General features: G+C 37.8%; 2 protein-coding genes across 2 annotated transcripts in view; one reads left to right on the plus strand and one right to left on the minus strand.

Moving 5' to 3' along the window:
- Positions 1 to 288: 288 nt before the first annotated feature.
- Positions 289 to 5719, minus strand: LOC143466121 (monocarboxylate transporter 9-like). Its single transcript, XM_076964736.1, has 9 exons — positions 5253 to 5719; positions 4698 to 4841; positions 3834 to 3997; positions 3377 to 3502; positions 1787 to 2019; positions 1541 to 1668; positions 1313 to 1437; positions 1023 to 1236; positions 289 to 895 (listed from the first exon to the last, which is right to left on the minus strand). The coding sequence occupies exons 1-9, from the start codon at positions 5485 to 5487 to the stop codon at positions 744 to 746; spliced, it is 1521 nt and encodes a 506-aa protein (XP_076820851.1). The 5' UTR covers positions 5488 to 5719; the 3' UTR covers positions 289 to 743.
- Positions 5720 to 10894: 5175 nt separating this feature from the next.
- The window catches only part of LOC143464762 (cadherin-23-like), a 42485-nt gene continuing 39289 nt past the window's right edge, over positions 10895 to 14090 (plus strand). Inside the window, exons 1-4 of the mRNA XM_076962733.1 lie at positions 10895 to 11142; positions 12461 to 12630; positions 12866 to 12916; positions 13034 to 13213. Coding sequence (XP_076818848.1) covers positions 11016 to 11142; positions 12461 to 12630; positions 12866 to 12916; positions 13034 to 13213 — 528 coding nt within the window. The 5' untranslated portion in view covers positions 10895 to 11015. The remainder of the gene's footprint in view (positions 11143 to 12460; positions 12631 to 12865; positions 12917 to 13033; positions 13214 to 14090) is intronic.

Below are 14090 nucleotides of genomic sequence, written 5' to 3' on the forward strand. Positions count from 1 at the left end.
CTCAAATGATTTCTTGCAGCAATTATTTGACTAAACAGTCTGTTGCTCCAAATGAAATTTGGCACCGATATAACTACAGCGTGTTTTTTCCATCAAGTAACTGTGGTAAGCAGTAGGATTTGACAGTTTAACTTCCTTACCTGTAGCTGTATCGGATGCGTCTATTGCTATATTTCGACATAAACATATATATCGTACGAAAATCAATCGCTGGAAATTACGTAGATTCCTGGAAATATCGTCTCCTGATTAGATTGCTAGGGTTTATGGTTAAAAATTACTACAAAGAGTGATTCCGTACGTATAACGGGGAGAGGGTTTACTACTGTGTACCGGTACCACGATTACGTACGCTAAGCGTACAAACTACATTGGACCAATACGAGAAAATAAAACAACACGAATAACAAAAGTCACAGAAATAGCAAAAAATGAATATTCTTCACACATTTCAATACAATTTCGCTACATTTAGTACAATTGTTGTTTTAGTACAATTACTTTCACAGAAATGCAGTAACAACAAAATAACAGATATTGCAATTGAAGTGTTTTTTGAAAAGGCTTCAACCAAGTGGAATGAAGTATTCATATCAATGGCATAATAAGATAAGGCTAACTTTAGGCTACACTAAGGACGTAACAATCAGACACTAATGGCCGCTCAAAAGTTTAGTACCTGAAAGGAGACTACTGTACAGCGTTTTATAGTTGCTACATAAGCCGGTGTCTCTGTAACGCCATCACCAGGCTTTGGGTTGACTTATTCTGCCGTTTCGTTTTCGGCAAACCAACAGAAGAGGTCGCCCAAGAAGCACCAAAGCGCTTGCTAACAGAGCGAAACCAGCAACGAAGAATGACGTGTTATATGAAGCGGTTGCATCCGATATCCATCCTGGATAACAAAACGGTTGACAGAAACGTGAAACAAGACATATTTATTTGTATGATAGTAAAACTTTTTGTTAACGGAAAGATAAACATAATTCGACTTTTAAAGGGCCGCTCAGAATGGAACTTACCAACTAAAGGAGGTCCTAGATAAACACCTAATCCCTCACCGGCGAGCATAAAACCATAAGCCAAAGAAAAGTTCTCCTCCCCTAGAACCTTGGCTGGAATCACCATCATTAAACTGTAGCTACCACTCAAGAAACCGAAACACACCGCAAAAACGCAAAGAGATGCAAAATTTAAACAAAATGGACTTAAAACAGTGCACAGTCCAAACAGCGTCTGCAAAAAAATGTCTTTCCAAGTTATCGTTTTGTTTACAAATTACATAGGCTAACAAGCATAAACTCCGCTTTACCTGAGCGACCAGAAAGACTTTGAATGCAGATATGTCACAGAATGAGCAAATTGCTCCAAATACAATCTTTCCTACAGCGCTGCATATACCCATCAAGGATATAAGAACGGCTCCGTTTTCGATACCTTTGTAAATATTTAAAGGTGACTTCTATAACAACAAACATCATTTCCAGAACATTAACCACAGATAGGAAAATATTTGCTTTAACGTTGAGATAGTGATTACCTAGCATGGCCGCTCTTTCTGGTAGATGGACATAAGGTACAAATTGTACCAACCACGACAGGAAGTCGCTGACAAATAAAATTACGAACATTGGGTCTTTCCATAATTGCACTGTCTTTTCCGTCAACCTGCGTATGCGAGATAATTATTGCCATCCACAAAAGACTCAACGGAAAATCTATCTTACTTCAAAATTTATAACACAAAAAGATATTAAATGTCGCTAAAAAAACAGTTAAAATGCACCTGATTTTGGATTTAATAAGCTGAAATGTGCTCTTTCGTCTGCGAGAAGGGTTGATGTGATTGTTGTGGTTGTTTTCTCGCTCGTCAGCACAAATCCTTTCATCACCGGAGTCCACCTGAATTTCAGGAAGTGCTAAGCTTTCCACGTCATTACATTCGATGCAGACTTTTTTATCAGAGTTCCTTTTCACAATAGGACGTGCAGACGTTTCATCGTATCGACTAGAGTTGTCCTATCAAAGGAAGATCAGTAGAGGTGACCACTTGTATTGAATTATACTTTTTTTTAGTAAGTCCGTATTTAAAAATCAAAACTACAACGCAAGACACCTTGTACACTAATATGTCTGTTGTTGAAAGGGAATTCCTTGCATTTCGTGCAAATAGAAAATTTCGCAAAAATGACGAAGAAAAATCTTCGCCGCATTTGGTAACTATGCCCACTTCGTGCGTATAAATAATTTAAAAAAGCCTACGTTATTAGTAATACCTGGGTAATTAGTAAGTTTAAACAACTATAGAATAAGAAGGGGACTTATATATATACAGCGACTTAGTTCTAGACAGTTTCATCAAGACACTGTAAATCTTATAAGCAAAGTATGGCTAATGTTAACTTTATCAGAGAGTTGCAAATGAATCCTGAAAAAGTTTGGGAACCTGCCACCTTGCAATCCGACAAGTTTAAGAGTAGGCTACTCCAAAATCTGAATATATTTCGTAGGCTAGCCGACACAGACTTTTAAGTTGGGCCGGATTTTTCGGGTCGGATTCGGGCTTAAGTTTGAAAAAAAAATGAGGGCCCGAATTTATTATATTCACAATCCGCCATTGTTGCGTCGTAATTTCACTTTCTTTACACGAATGTGCATGCGCGCAGAGCGCTAAAAATCTCCCGCAGCGAGCAAAGCGCCATTTAAAAAAATGTTGATAATGGTCATACATATACTGCAAGTAACATGACCCAGATAATGCAAACACACGCCGAAAACTAATGTCTACAACCACAAATTGCGTAACACAGCATCATGTCATGAATAAAATAGGAAAGTTCCGATACTCAGAGCGTTCGGTACTTCAGGTACTGGAATACAAGCAATTAAGCATACACTTAGTGGCTATTTTTGGGAAGTTGCAATAAAGACAACACTCATAAAGAAGGTATAATCAACTGTGATCGAATCGATTTCGCCCGGCTAGATATATCAATAACAATAACAAATCTTACGTAACAGCACTTGTTTCGTAACAATGTCTCAAAGCAGAAGATTTGCCAAAAATACAAATTGTGATTGACGAAATGCCATGCACTGCGGTTAAGCTAAAATGTGCGGTATGTCGGTCCTGTAGCAAAGGGCATATTAATCTAACTTCGACTTTATCTTTCGCAGAGTAAAGCTTCCATACTTTAACTATTAGCGGCTATCTCTGTATTCTAAAAACGTACACTATATTTTCTGACAGATGGTCCACATTAGCACATGGCGATTAGCAGGGAAGCTGTAAGCATGACAAAGACTGAAAATGAAAATCATGTGCATTGTACAGTGCTTGAAATATTAGGCGTATTTGGTTCTACTACCTGTTTACCAATTCAGAAGAGCGGTTTCTCCAGTTCCAAAGAGCTTTATAATCGAATAGCTGTGCTGGATGCATCATGAAAAGACCACAGATTGTCAGATGAAGAAGAATTCCGCCCATGAGTAGTAGCGAACCCTGAAATATAAATTGGACGAGTTTTTCCACTACGGTATTCATTGCATGATAAACTAACAGGCTACATAGGCCTAGTCATCACTTTTCGCGTGTAAACCATGTAACATGAAAGAGAATGAAATTAACATCGATTTATAATAATTTCTAAGCATTTAGACTACTGTATATAATGAATGCCATAAATTCGTCAAGCACTTCTAAGCAATCTCAATGAAGGTTATAAGCAGGAGGCAAAAAAAATCTCAGCACACAAAAGTCAATCATTAATCATATCGTACAAAGGATTGATACACCATAAATTTGGTCTAAGAATTCATTCCAAATCACCTACCCTCCAGGTGTACATTTCGATGAAGTAATTCTGCATAAGGCCGAAGAGAAATATGCCGCAGCCAACGCCACCTGAGCCGATCCCTACCGCCAATGGACGTTGCCGGTCGAAATACTGGCAAAGTGAGACGATGGCAGCCAGGTTTGCAACGCCGCCGGCACACCCTAAATATAACAATACGGCAAATTGTACAAAGCACACCAAGTTCTTTGTTGATACGCAAGCATAATCATGGCGCATAATAAATATGGAATTGTCAGCCTTTGTTAAGGTCGTAACTGAGAAATAGGCAACCGCAAGGGACAAATAACCGTAAAATGAAAGTTTGTCAGCAATAGATTCCGGGTTGCTGGCGTAAGCTTTCCATGCGTAACTTAGCGACATGTGCAAAGAGCGAAGACGCCCTTCATTAATAATAAATAACAAACGCCGCTAATTCTTTTAAAGGGCATATGATACTAAAAACTTCACCATTGGCGTTTAAAAGAATACACAAGAATATGCCGTGCTGTGATCAATTAACCAGCCGAAATTCATTATGGAGAGGCATAAATAACAGCTCCGAATGGAAAAATGTTTTGAAATAACACGATCAATGAAGGCATATTCGGTTTCCTATCATTGACAAAATAGGCGCCAAATTTTAGATTTTAAAATCTGCTGTCATTCGTTAACGTCGTGTATACAAACCCTCATTGAGCATAATTGCTGGTTGTTACACCGTTGTAATCTGAAAACCATGAAAGGGTCCTTTGAAAAGTTTCAAATCAAAAGCAAACGTGAAAAGGTCGACAAGTTTACGACACGCAAAGTAACGGCGATAAATACCGAACTTATGTTAAGTGATAACGTTGTGGTTTGCACCTGCAACAATACCGAAGCTGACGCATAGATATGGGATTCCATTGGAGAAAGAACTGCAAACCAAACCCAGACTCATGGAAATTCCGCTCATCATTATCACTTGTCTACAGCTGAAACGTTCCAAAAGGACACTAGAAACGGGACCTAAATAAAATTGACTTTGCTAATTGAAGAAAATATAACGTATTAATCTAAGCAACTGTTTTGTGTCAGCAGCGCTAACAATCAATCCTTTGTACTTGCCAATAAAATTTAAATTGGAAATCGTAAACTTGTATGAGTAGGGCATTGTTTGGATTCAAGATTATTTATTTTAAGTGGTGACATAAATGCAGAAGAAAGGAACATTTGGCGAGCTCATATTGAGCATTTTAGCGAAACTAAACTATTTGCATTAAAACGTTGCTAATGTCTATGCTGGCCAACGGCCGGTGTCTAAACTCTAATATGGGCCATTTCGTTATAACCACTAAGCAATCTACCTTCACAACACCACAAGGTCGTGGCTTGCAATGATTTATAATGATACATCATTCACTTTTACGAAATACTTACCCATAAACAGCGCCGAGCCGGTAGCTATAGAGCCAATCAGCGCCGTTTCCCCCTTCCCGGTACCAAAATCTTTCAACCATTCGACGTAAAGTACACCGACCGACATCACAGTGCCAAAAATGAAAACCCTGACCATAAAAGAACACACCAGCACAATCCATCTGTATTTGAATCTTTCTGCCTCTGCAGGTGAAATGCTTTTGGTTGCAGCTGAACCTCGTAAGATTCTGGTCATCTTTAACACTTTATAGCAGCTAGGTTAAATGAGACAGTCATCGAATACAACCTGACTCAGCTTTTATTGCTTCAGGATTTACGATATGGTAAAACCACATGCTCTCTGTGGGTAGACTGGAAACTTAAAACCAATACCAATCATTCAACCGTGACAATGGTAGGTTGCACGCATGACTGGTTCTAACTAACTTATTACAGTACTTTTTTCCGTCTGTTTTTGTTTCAAATCTGTGTATTGGGTTTAACGATCGCTCGAATGCGTTTGCAAACATTGTAAACTACGTACCTTTGAAACATAGTTAGGCTACTACATGAACGGTTATCAGGGGTGAGACGGTAATATTATATTGGCTTCTGGCACCCTCTGGTGGTGCGTTGCGTTAACTTGAAGCAGGAGGCGACCATTTGATTAAACAGCGGTAGCTTGTGTTGTGATATGATATGTGCAAAGGATGGTTTACACCAGGGGTGTCCAACCTTTTTGGCCAAAGGGCCACATGCGATTTACAAATAATTGCGCGGGCCACTTGAGTGTTTACTGCTAATTTCTAATTAAAACCCTCACACCAAAATTCTAACCCTAGAAATACGTTTTATCCTCGTTTACAATTATAAGAACAATAAACATACCAAGATATAGTAAATTCAACAAAGTTTTTATTAAACGTGGACATTTCAAAGTGAAGTTTGGCAATATTTGGTGAGATGGACGATGTAGCAATGCGAAGCGAGTTTTCCATATGACTGTCAGTAATTAGTAAACAAACAAGAAATGCCAATTTCTCGGAATGTAAGTTCGCCATAAATTACGTAGGCGATTCAGTTGATAATATAAGTTATTTCGACAAATACCGCACGGGCCACTCAGACCCTTCCCGCGGGCCAAATGTGGCCCGCGGACCACGGGTTGGACACCCCTGGTTTACACCGAACGCGAGCAGAGCAAGCGACGCAAAATATCCTTGTTTCCTTATAAAAACAGTGGGGTTTCCCCAAAACTTTGCAATCTTCACGTCTTGGTTGATCCGGAAGCAACACAGATCGGTTTTGTGCGAAAATTCAGGTTGGCGAGAAGTGACCAAGTGATCATCAAAATGATTTTAATGCATACTTTTAATTCTAATATTTTGTATTCTTTTGCATTTACGACTGTATCTTATGACTGGTAGCCTATTTCTCAGTCGTTCAAGTTACATAGTTTTATTCTATAAGCCTACAAAACAGGGTAGCCTATAGATTACGTTTCCATGCAGAGAATCAACTGATAAAAGCTATTTTATTTAGCAACAGAAAAGAATATTATAGCAGTAGAAAAGGATAGTTATCACAAAAAGACTGTGGTCCTGACCTAGTTTATATAGAAAGGCGAAGATCTTTGCTGTTACAACTTGCAATCACTTTCTTGCTGGTCAACATGTGGTTGGTTCAATATTAAATTGCTTTTCAACTTCATGATTGATGTGCTAGAGCTAGTAGAACTGCTTACATTCAGATAGAGTGGATGATATAATCATTCTTTCTGGCAATAGAATGGAGTAGGATTTGCATACGATCACAAATAACTGTGACACACAACTTTACCTGATCTGGATATAAAGACAAATATCCTTGTTTTGTGGTAACGTTGGCACCATATTGTCACACCTAATTCATCTTTATTTTGCGAAATCGGATGAACCAAAATCGACCTTGGAATTTTCAGCTTAGTTAAGCATAAAGACACCACGGTGCAAGCAATGTCTCTCTTTCTGTTATATATTTTCAATAAAGCCGTTTGTTGTGAAGTTTTACCAAGTTTATGGATTTCCAGTCGATCATTGTAGCTTACAATGTGCTACTTGGCCTACACTTCACGCCGTTTATGGATTAGGTTAGCAACAAACAGATTTTTTCTTTTGCATAGATCTTTTGTTTGCGTCCTTCGCACGTGGTATAAACCATTCTTTATTCGCGCGTCAGACGCAAAAAAGTCCACGTCCAGTTCAGAGTAAATCGGCCTTTACGCGTAGCTTGTGCGGCTATAGAAGCTATTGTAACTTATCAGACGCTTGCTAAGCATAATACGCATGCTTTGCACTAGCGTAGTCTAGTCCTATCAACAGACGCACTTGCATTCTAAAGCATTTAAACCGAGGTTTATAAGGAGGTGACCATGACCTGACAGTCTGCTGACTCGTGTCTAAACAAAAAATCGTACGTAGCTTATTTCACGGTTTCTTAACTTAAATATTACAACATAGTAACCTAAACCTAACCTAAATATTTTTTCCAGACTAAATCCTACTTCAATTAAACCCTAAAGAATTAAAATCAATATTTTTCATACCCATTCTCATAACTTAAACACGTATCTTCAAGAGGCTCAGCTGTGTGACCTAATTTTCGAAAATAACCTGTGTCTACTCTACATATTGCTGAACTAATCAGAAATCGCACATCAAGTTTACCAGCATCGTCCAAACATCTTGATTCGAACTCTGACTTCACTGGCAGAGCTCAGTTGATATATGGGCTGTCAACTGTCTTCAAGCTTGGCTGTCTTCAAGCTTGGAAAAGACACTTCCAGAACCTTGTCTGAGAAAAAAACACTTTAAATGTGATGGTTATGTAGGCTTGATTAATGGGTTGTTATCGGGCCTCCTATTTTAACTCGAAACTCGAAATCATTCGTTAAAGATAGTGAGACTACAACGTAAATTGGGCAGAATGTGAACATGAATTCTGGCCCAATATTTTTCAAACTTAACCTCAAACTCGACTTGCAAGGCCCGGCCTAACTTACAACTCTGCTTAGTTTATCGATAGAAATCAGCATTCGAACTTGTAATTTGTTTACGGTTAGTCAAAAAGCCGCTGTGCAAGCTATGTAACAAGTCGAAATCTTTCATATAAAAGCATAATACAAATAGTCCTGTAGGCTATTCTTGGCATAAATAATACCATATGTAGCCTAGTCTTTCCTGATATTTTCGAACAATATCGTCTCTTGACACCTCTAGCTCCTCCAAGATCTCATAAATCCGATTGGTCATATACTATAGAACCAAATGGAAAGCGGCGAAAATGAACTGCTTGCAAAAGATCACCGTCTGCAGAGATTGTTCAAGACCCAAAGGGAAACCACCTAAGGATGGAAAAAGATATTCTTCACAGACAGAAAGAATACTTTAACTCTCTCTTGAACCCTGTCTCAGAAATAGCCATTTACACATAGTCGATGTGTTTCAAAAAAATGAAAGTAATCTTACTAAAGCCGAGGAAAATGCCGAAAATTGGCAAATGTGCGTTATCATTCCAATAGGCTATACACAAGAAAGATGTTTTAAAACCCGGAGCTTCACTCATCGGAGTCAATCTGGTTTTAGATGTATGCCAAATGTATAGAAAAGCTATGCTGTAAAACAATTGAGTCACAGTTTGACAGCAACACAATGTGGCTTTCGTCCTGGTCCTAGAACAAAGGATCAAAATTTTAAAGGGTGGATGTTGCCCCTCATCTCTTCATAGTTTACATGAACTATAGACCATGGGTTTCCAAACTTTCCACCCTTTTTTGTTCCTAACACCCCTATAGAAAACTTTTGATGTGTTGTCGCACCCCTTACAAAAGTAATCTTTTCTTGCTTCTAAAAAAGACCAAACACCAAGCTTTTGTTTTAGCTTACTTTTTAACTTATGTTGAGGGCTAGCTGTGTCTCAGTTAATCGAAAAGCAGCCTGCGAATAGCAAACTATTCCTTCCTTTAGTTTTAGTTGGTTAAACACTCGAAGACAAAAAATAGTTGTCCTTTTCTAGGTTTTACATCTCCTGGTTGAGAACCCATGAGCTATAGACAGACAGATAGAGTTTTGTCAAAGAGTTTGTCATCACTGATAACAAAAAAGATCAGTTAAACATTGTTTGCGGATGATCTAGTTCTAGTTTCTTGCGAACTACATGCACTGATCTTATCTTCTACATGCACTTGATTATTTCATGTATATTTTGAAATAACTCTGAAAATAAGCATAATGAAAACTGAAGTAATGTAGCTGCCATTCAAGAAACATTGCTCAATGCTCACTGCAAGTGAACGGATAAACCCTGAAAGAGATGGAGAATTACCTGGAAGTGGAGTACAAATCAAGATACCAGCAGAACAAATAGACATGAATAAAAGATTTGGAAACACAATTATAGTCGTTCGTCGCCTGAGCTCGTTCTTCTGCTGTCACGAAAGGTGAGCTTTTTTAATCTCGCCAAACTTTCGTTTTTATAAACTGCATATACAGTTATCTATATATACAGTAGTTTTCAGTTGTTACCTGTAGTCATGAAACTTGGGTATTGACCGATAGTGGGCGCTCACGGATGTACACTTCAAAATTCGGATTTAAGAATTTCGATTTTAAGAAAGTTTCATGATGTAATGCTACTAGATAAAATTTGTAGCGCTGAAGTCTGAAAATCTCTAAATACTAAAACCTAATTTTTTGAACTGAGAAGTCGCAATTGTATGAACAGTAAACACGCCACCAGAATGCCTTAGGAAAGAAAGCCAAACAAGTCATGCTTACCACATAGACCCGTAGAAGACCGACCGGTCGACCAAGAACCAGATGGTTTAATTATATCACTGGTCTGGCATGGTCACGGACGCGTATAACTTTAGCCGAACTGACAGATGTGACCAAAGATATATAGCCAACTAATTAGGGAGTTTCTGAAGCTGCTGCCCTACGCCCATCTTGAGAGGATATAGTGAGTTCCGAAAAAAAGGAAAGACAGAGTTTTGAAAGTGAAATTTGCTATTCGGTTCCCTGCCTCAAAGCTACCGAATGTCCGACCTAATAGGACAAACAGTTTAACGGCTCATTTTTACAAACGTTTAATTTATTACAACGACAAAGTTTAGTAGTTAAACAGACAATTAAAAAGTGATTTGACCCTGACAGTGTTCTAAAAAAGGAAACCAGACGTTTATTTCAGCTCCTGAAAATGTTTTTGTTCTGGGCGAAAACACGCCAGCACTTCGATCTGAAAAGGCTGTCTTAGTGTCTATCGATAGCAATGAATAATTGATAAGCAAAACTTGTGAGTGCGCCGCTACCAAAACGCAGAAATGGTTAGCCGGTAGACGACAGATTATCATTCATGTAAAAGACTAATTTGTTACGCTGCATGCCTTCACTGACTAATATTTCAAACCAATTGTTAGCGTGGGGTGGAGCACAGGACAAATGAAGACGTTTTTATTTTGCAGAAAAATTACTAAATGGAGCATAAATGCGGTACTTGGTCACGAAGTTGGCAAAAAATAGGCTTACGAGTCGTTTAAAAGCACGGTATAACTTCATTAGCGATCAGTGAAGGGTTTAAAACCATTTCAACCACACTTCGTCGAAGTAACGAGTCGATTTTTTTGCTAATCCCAACAATTCTTTTATTACGTCACACAGCTGACAGATGTGTACAGTTTGATCTAGCTTTAAAAACAGCAGTCGCCATATTTCGTGTTGCAGTTACAAGACCTGTAGGCAAAACGTTATGAAATGCTTTGCAGCTACTGCGATTGTACTATTGAACTTGGTTGTCAATTCATATACGTTTAGAAACGACGCGGTTTTCTTCACCAATACTTGGGAATGGAGTATGAACGAAAGTGCTCCCATTGGTAAGTTATATATCAACTTGCCTTTTTGTTTATTATAACGTAGTTATTCATTAATCGTTTGTACAGTATTATAATTATGGGTACTTATAAACGGCAATCCCAACACTGTAATCTGGAATCTAAACTCTGTATAGTAACAATCGTATAAGTAAACATCTTTGGCAACTTTTTAAAATTTATTCAATACTACTATTGCTCAAACCCTGCAAATTATCCGAAAACCTTGGATTTATCGACAGTATATGTGATAGGATTATTCCACTGAATAGATATATCGATAAAATCCTTTATTTCTCAAATGTATTTCTCGCATTTCATTTACCGTTATTTTACCAAAACGACCAAGAAAGAAGATCTAGTCATAAGTCGACTTTGAAAAATATTTGAAATTGATCAAACGTCGAAATAGATTAATATATGGCAATGAACTCTCAAATAAATTTTACAATTTGCAAGTGTTTCTGAAACCGTGTAGCTTAAACGCAAATATACATGAAAATTTAATTTTGATATCTCAAAGTATAATAGACTATATTTCTTAAAAGTAACGCAGAAATATTACTAGAATTACATACATACAATGTTATGTGCAGAAAGCAAATGTTAAATTGGTGATGTCAGTTTGTGGTCACTTAGATGTCTGTATTATATATTTTATTATTACATGTCGGAAAAAGAGTCGTCAGTCTCCCGGGATACGTCCTCATTATTTTCACGTACAGGCCGCCGGCCTTGATCTTCAAATAATTCCACTTAATTTGTATTTCGTTTCTTGTCCACAAGCCATGACCGTCAATGCGTTGAAAAATATGACATGAGGTGATAAGCTGCTATAGCTAGCATAACAGGATCTGGAGCAGAATTTCTACCTTTATATGCCTCTCCAATTAGTCTCTTTCAGGTATATTAAGCAGATCTCTTCAAGCAAAAGCATAAGGATATACGAGGTATCAACAGCAACCAGTTGACTGTAATGTTATTTTACTGTTTTTAAATTCTACCACAGTAATTTACCTGTCTTCTGCAGCTCGAATTGCCACCCGTTTCCGGCAATGACAGATTTAAAGCATCCGAACGCTTTTTTTATTGATAGCGTTCGTTTGAAGCAGATTAATGTGCGCTTGATAAAAGTTAAGAATCAATACAATGGTGTCCACCCATTAAACCTTATTAACAGCCAAACTTCTTAATGGAGAGGACCGATAAAATGTTACATTTTTAAAGAAAACGTCACGATAGCGAGCGACGATAAATTGTAAATGTATGAATTAATTGTACTCCACGTAACAACCAATGACAGATGATTTTTCTTTATCAGGGTCGCGGCCTCACATTAGCAACACAAATGAAGAAGTCAAGCTGACCGCATCCGTCACAGACAGCGTTATCTTCAGTGTTCAAGGGGAGATAGGTACCAAGTATTTTACAGTTGATGGTGACCGAGATGGAAACGGAATTGTAAAATTACGAAAACAGTTTGATAGAGAGGTATGTTAATTGCTTTTTGTTTGAAACTTTGCTTCACCGTCCGGCTTGAACTTTGTTCGGAGTTGTAACAGAATTGTCGTAACAACCTATTCTTAGAACATAACCTTTTCAAGCTGTTTAAAGAAAACAGGTTTTCTAACAGTGGTTTATTGCTATTACGTAAATATTGTTATGTTTAAAAGCGCGATTATATACTTTTTCAATTTTTCTTATTTATTTATTGTTTTAAACCCAGGTGGACAGTGAATATTTTGTCAAGTTCGCAGTTAGGAATGGCGAATACAAGGTAACACGAAATGCGTTTGCTTGTAGAAGACGTGTTATTGTACACAGTTAAAATACAATTTAAAATTACATTAGGCTAATATTTCTGATCAAGTCCCTGACAAAAATGTTGTTCCAGGAGGAAAAAGAGGCTCACATCAGGATCATTGATGCCAACGACAATCCTCCGATCTTCGAGAAGATTAGATATGAATTTAAGATTCCTGAAAACGCTCCGAGAGGCACGGAGGTGGGTCGGATCCGGGCTCATGATCCCGATGAAAGAGAAGGCGGTGAAGTCAGATACACTTTGGAAGAAGTAAGAAGTTACTCTGTGATTTTATGATGCTATGCAGTTATGATATGACGTATAGGAGGATGATTACTCATGCCTATAGGTCATGGAGCGATATATCGCTATATGTCTTATATACGTTGATACATACGGTAGGGAGTGTTTGTGTGTGTGGCTATATATGTTCTTTTTGTAACTTGTACATATAATCTTTGTAGTAATAACGTTTCAAATTATTTTTGTAGGAATTTTTAGCTGTGTGTCTTAATAACTTAAAGTGAGGCGCAAGTCCAAAAACTAATTGATTTTATATGAAAGAACAATATTAACTGAACCTTCTGGTAAAATATTTTTTGAAAAATAATTCGTGATTAGGTAGTTATCAGGCAAAAGAATATCGCAAAAAGTCTCAGTTTTTGGCTTTCATTGTGACGTGGGTCAAGGTTCTTGTTATGTCAGAGATTAGTCAAGTTGTTTGACAACATGCTGCTGCTGTTGCTCTCCGGTAGCCAACTGAAGTCGGAAGTGGAGTTCATAGGAATTTAGCCTATGTCCAATTAGGTCTCATGAGAAGAAATTAGCAATGTGAAGCATTGTAACTGAATAGATTATACGATTGTTATAAACATAAAAGATCCAGTAGCCCAATCGTTTGCGTCCGTGAAGTTACGGTATCTTTTGGACCGCATAGGCTACCCATCAAATCGGTACCGTACTAGTTGCCGTGGTTGGGCTATAGACTGTCACCTATCAAGCTATTGACAATTAGAGCAATCTATATAGCTGTAACAGATACATACGTGATATAAAATAGATATTTCTAAAGTTGTGAATTTGCGAATGTTGTCTGTGATTACCTATGACACCACCAGAGCCTTAATCTACGTCATAATTAAAGCCA

Source organism: Clavelina lepadiformis, chromosome 7 (genome assembly GCF_947623445.1).
Source record: "Clavelina lepadiformis chromosome 7, kaClaLepa1.1, whole genome shotgun sequence".
Classification (NCBI taxonomy): domain Eukaryota; kingdom Metazoa; phylum Chordata; class Ascidiacea; order Aplousobranchia; family Clavelinidae; genus Clavelina; species Clavelina lepadiformis.